This window comes from Chenopodium quinoa, unplaced genomic scaffold (assembly GCF_001683475.1).
Source record: "Chenopodium quinoa cultivar QQ74 unplaced genomic scaffold, ASM168347v1, whole genome shotgun sequence".
Taxonomy (NCBI): Eukaryota; Viridiplantae; Streptophyta; class Magnoliopsida; order Caryophyllales; family Amaranthaceae; genus Chenopodium; species Chenopodium quinoa.
The window spans coordinates 495,946-500,231 of record NW_018742541.1 but is presented as its reverse complement, the minus strand read 5'-3'; the positions used below and the strand labels follow the sequence as shown (position 1 = coordinate 500,231).

General features: G+C 35.3%; 1 protein-coding gene across 1 annotated transcript; it reads right to left on the bottom strand.

Moving 5' to 3' along the window:
* LOC110720103 (50S ribosomal protein L24, chloroplastic-like) lies at positions 1-4,036 on the bottom strand. The gene is made up of 4 exons (XM_021899103.1): positions 3,822-4,036; positions 2,211-2,252; positions 850-1,080; positions 1-406 (listed from the first exon to the last, which is right to left on the bottom strand). The coding sequence occupies exons 1-4, from the start codon at positions 3,921-3,923 to the stop codon at positions 200-202; spliced, it is 582 nt and encodes a 193-aa protein (XP_021754795.1). The 5' UTR covers positions 3,924-4,036; the 3' UTR covers positions 1-199.
* Between the last annotated feature and the right edge of the window lie 250 nt (positions 4,037-4,286).

Genomic DNA, 4,286 nt, shown 5'->3' with positions numbered 1-4,286 from the left:
CAGAAGAAAAGGGCAAATAATGACATATAACTTGGATTGATATCCTGGATAACTACAACAATTAATATGCCAATAGTTTGTTTACAAAAAGATGTGGAATGGCTATTCTCCGGCTAAGCTAGCATCTTACAGTAGCTTTAAAAACAAGGAAGATCGGATATATCACACAGAAAAGACATGATCACTCAAAAAGAGCTTTCTAGGAAGCAGGAGCAGCAATAGCTGTTTCGGCTTCCTTCTTTTTCTGGATTTCCTTCAACCTTTCTGGAGTGTCAACTATCTCCCCTGTTTTGATAAGGTACCGAACTTTTCTTCCATCCTCAAGAATTTTATGACCCACCCGACTGGCGACTTCACTTTCTTTTGAGTACAACATGACATTCGAGCTGTGGATAGGTCCCTCAATCTGGAGATGAGATTAACAATCATTTATTTACATGTAACATATTTAGCTGAAAAGGCAAGTAGTCCAACAATTAGGGGTGTTTTTCAATTTAAGCGGTAATTTTGAATTAATCTTTTAATTCATAATAAAATTTACTAAAGAACCTCAGGGGATAGAGTAAAAGCATATAACTATAAAAGTTTGCCACAAATAAGAGAGGATATCTAGAATAATGTGTCAATAAGCAAGCCACCAAATATATTCAAGTCTTCATATGAGAATCAGGCAAGCACAGCAAAAGCAGAAATCATGTTATAATCTCTTTTTTTAAAAAATATAAGCTAATTTGACAGGCATGTTTCTGCATCTGAACAGGGGATACTGATCATCAGAGTTGCAAAGAAATAGCAATGATAGTAATTAAAAGAGAAAAAAAGGGTGATTGATGTCAACAATCAACATACCTTGATTATCTGACCTTGTTCACCCTCTTCTTTGCTCTTCACGTGCTTTGTCTTCAAATTAATATCCTTTACGATCACCGTGCTGTTGTGTTTATAAAGCTTACTAATCTCTCCAATCTTGCCTTTTTCTCCTCCTGCTATCACTTTCACCGTATCCCCAACTTTGACATGCATTTTATGAAGTTTTGGGAGACTGTTTGGTTTGCAATCTTTCCGCTCCCAGCGCTTGAGCTGCATGATGGAAAAATAAATGACTACATAGCGTAATGTTTGCTCGAGTCTCCGCATTGGAAAAATATAATCGAGTGGTTAAGGACCACCACGACATTCATAGTCCCGAACAATACTAGTAATAAATTGCCACATGGGATACATTTTACCAAATTACCTCAGCAAGATTGATGTTTCAGGGTTTTATTTTCTATATGCCATTAGAATCTCCAAGTGCAGATCTATTAGTGTTCAGGATCACGAATGACACGATTGTCCTACATCACCCAATAATCTCTCTCATAATGAATTATCAACGATGATTTTTACCTTACAGGGAAGGAGAATGACTTGGATAAGTGCCTGACTTCTATCTGAGACTGACAAATTGACAAACATACAATGACGAAATGACGAAGGGTCATTGAGAAACATTTCCCTTGTGTGACAAAAACTCCATAAGGTCTACATGACTTTCTCCAATAAGACATTGGACAATAATCCTAAGACCTAAAATAAAGTTCCCAATATCACCATGCAATTGGATTGGTTGAAGAACAAATTAAAGTATTTTAATAAGCAAAAGAGAAGAAAGAGAAAAAAAAGGATCACCAATTCACCATGGCCCAAGGGATAGGATCATAGGAGAACCATCACCAATAACAGAACTTTCTTCATAGGTAAAAGCAGAGTTCAAAATTTGTCACTGAGAACTATATAATGCTTGTAAAAAATATATTTGAAAAATGATTTATTTTGGGTTCACAAGTAAATTGGAATTAATATTCTATCCCTTCGGAAATCCTTCAAGCACAAGAAGACCAATCTGATAGTCTATGTTCTCTTTACCTTTCTAAGAGAACTTCCAGAGGGATACACATTTATATCATCATCAATTCTACAGTATTTTTTTTTTTAATTTGGAAATTGTGGTTGCAGTCAGTCTCGGGCATTATACAGGATTGGTTTCTTGTTGTATCCTATCAATTTTCTAAATGTTCTTGTGTTGTTTGTCCACACTTCCTTCTAGGGGACCTGGGGGAAGGATGGGAGGGAGAGGAGAGAGGGAGTGGCATGGAATTTGATTGTATAATGTCTAGGCAAGACATAGTTCAAAGAGGTAACAAACAGCATGAGTTTGAAGAACCAACCTTCATGACAATAAGACATGGTGGATGACCTTCGGTTTTAACCTGCAAGTAAGAAAACCAGATGGTTAAAAAAACATCCATATTACAATCTCATATCACATTATGTTTTGTCCATGGCAAGTGGCACAAAAGCTATATCTATAAAATAGCAACACAGGTTATATCCAGGTTTGGAAGGTAGAAGGTGTATCAGGAGTATATTTCATAAATTGTGATGCACATAAATTTGCTCACATACAAGACTAAATCCTTTAAATATTACCTTTTTAGAAAAATGCCATCTTACCATTCAATATCTAATCTTATCACACAAGTTGCAAACCCATAATTAGAAGGCCATCTCCCGAGCTGCCTGCTCCCTTAACCCCCCCTCCCCTCTTTTTTCCGCAGATATACTGCAGAAGAACCGAACTTTTCAGGAAGAAACATTTCTCTATAATTCTCTAGTTAGCAACTTTGTCAAGTAGGAATTCTACATGTAGACATCATAGAAAATACGTCAATGGAAAGAGGGGTAGAGGACAAACTATTCTCTGAAGTTCATGAATAGATTGCTGATAAAGTGATTAAGGGTCATGTTTAAAATCCCTTATGAGTAAAAACCCTTACCGAGAAAGTGCACACAGTTAAATCTCATGAGTCATCATCTAACACTTCAGTTTCTAAAGTCAAGAGTATATGCAATTCCCAAGCAAAAAGGACTTTGAATGTTCTCACATTAGAGAGTTTCAAATTACAATCAAAAGCCTACATTGAACAATGCAAGAAAACACACTTCATAAAAAGTTCTTGCTTTAACTGAATGCTACAGCATTGATAACATTCTCTCCCGCCATTTAACAATTAGCCATGGATCGTTTTATCATACTTCCTAATAATCAAATATTAAGAAGGATGCAAGGCCTTTTCTTTTCCTTACACAAAAGAGAGTAATGCACCCCCTCTACAACTCACTTTAATCTGAGAAAATTTGTTCCAAGTAATTCGCGGTGGTTAGTAGGGTTGTTGAGTTCGGGTTTTGGGAATGGTGGCGGGTGTTTAGGGGGGTTGGCAGGGTTGAATTGTGGTGGCTTGCAGGTAGGTAAGGTAGGGGTAGACATGAATCGTATCAACATTAAACTGTTTGAAATCATTTCAACACAAACTTGATGTATTCTTTTTCTCATCATTCATTGTCTAATTAATCATATAATTCTGAATTTTGTTGGCTGAAGATTTTACCTAGGCATTAAAACTGCTAACATTTCATCAAGAAATAATGCATTATGATTATCTACAAATTGCATAATTGAATAAGTTAAACTTCCGCAATCAAAATTAAAATGTACCAAAATAATTTTACAATTCACAATACACAATCACCCTAGCACCCAAATTCCAGTAAACAATGTAAACTTTGATAAATTAAAGAAAAACCCAATTGAATATTAGCAAACAAGAGTCTAAATTAATCAAATTCCAGTAAGCAATGTAAAATTTGATAAATTAAAGAAAAACCCAATTGAATATTAGCAAACAAGAGTCAAAATAAATCAAAATTCACTGTAAAAAAAATCCAAATTAGAAGCCAGAAAAAGGAATATGAAGATAAAATAAGATTAGGCGAAGAACCTGAGGAGAGGTAGGAGAAGGAAAGAGGCGTTGACCAAGGAAAGAGTTGGAGGAGAGAGAAAGAGAAGTAAAAGAGCTTTGAAGAGCAGCCATTGTTGCCATTTTTGCAGCTTCTTCAAGTGTGTGTATTTGTGTGTGGGAGTAGAGTTGCGAAGTGTTGAACGATTTTCTTCCTCTTCTTTCTTCCTTTGTTCAAGTCTTCAAGATGATGATGATGATGTTGTGGATAAGAGTATGTAAACGGGCCAGGCTTGTAGAAGGCCCAATTAATACCTATCAAATTCATGTAAGTAAATGATTTTAGGCCTTTTTTTTTTTTTTTTTTTTTTTTTTTTTTAAAGATGAATCTCATAATGGGCGCTTGGTAAGGAAAAATAAGGTTAAGGAGGATAAGGTAGTGTAATAAGGATTGAGGATAAAGAATTATTCTGATTTAGGGATGTTAATTCTAATAAACGATTTAAT

What these genes read in the sequence shown, in the direction of transcription:
- LOC110720103 (XM_021899103.1), bottom strand. Translation starts at nt 3,923, where the DNA reads ATGGCAACAATGGCTGCTCTTCAAAGCTCTTTTACTTCTCTTTCTCTC. An exon ending in CATGTCTTATTGTCATGAAG is followed by an intron (nt 1,081 to 2,210) that starts GTTGGTTCTTCA and finishes TCCATCATGCAG; the next exon opens with CTCAAGCGCTGGGAGCGGAA. An exon ending in AACAAGGTCAGATAATCAAG is followed by an intron (nt 407 to 849) that starts GTATGTTGATTG and finishes TCTCATCTCCAG; the next exon opens with ATTGAGGGACCTATCCACAG.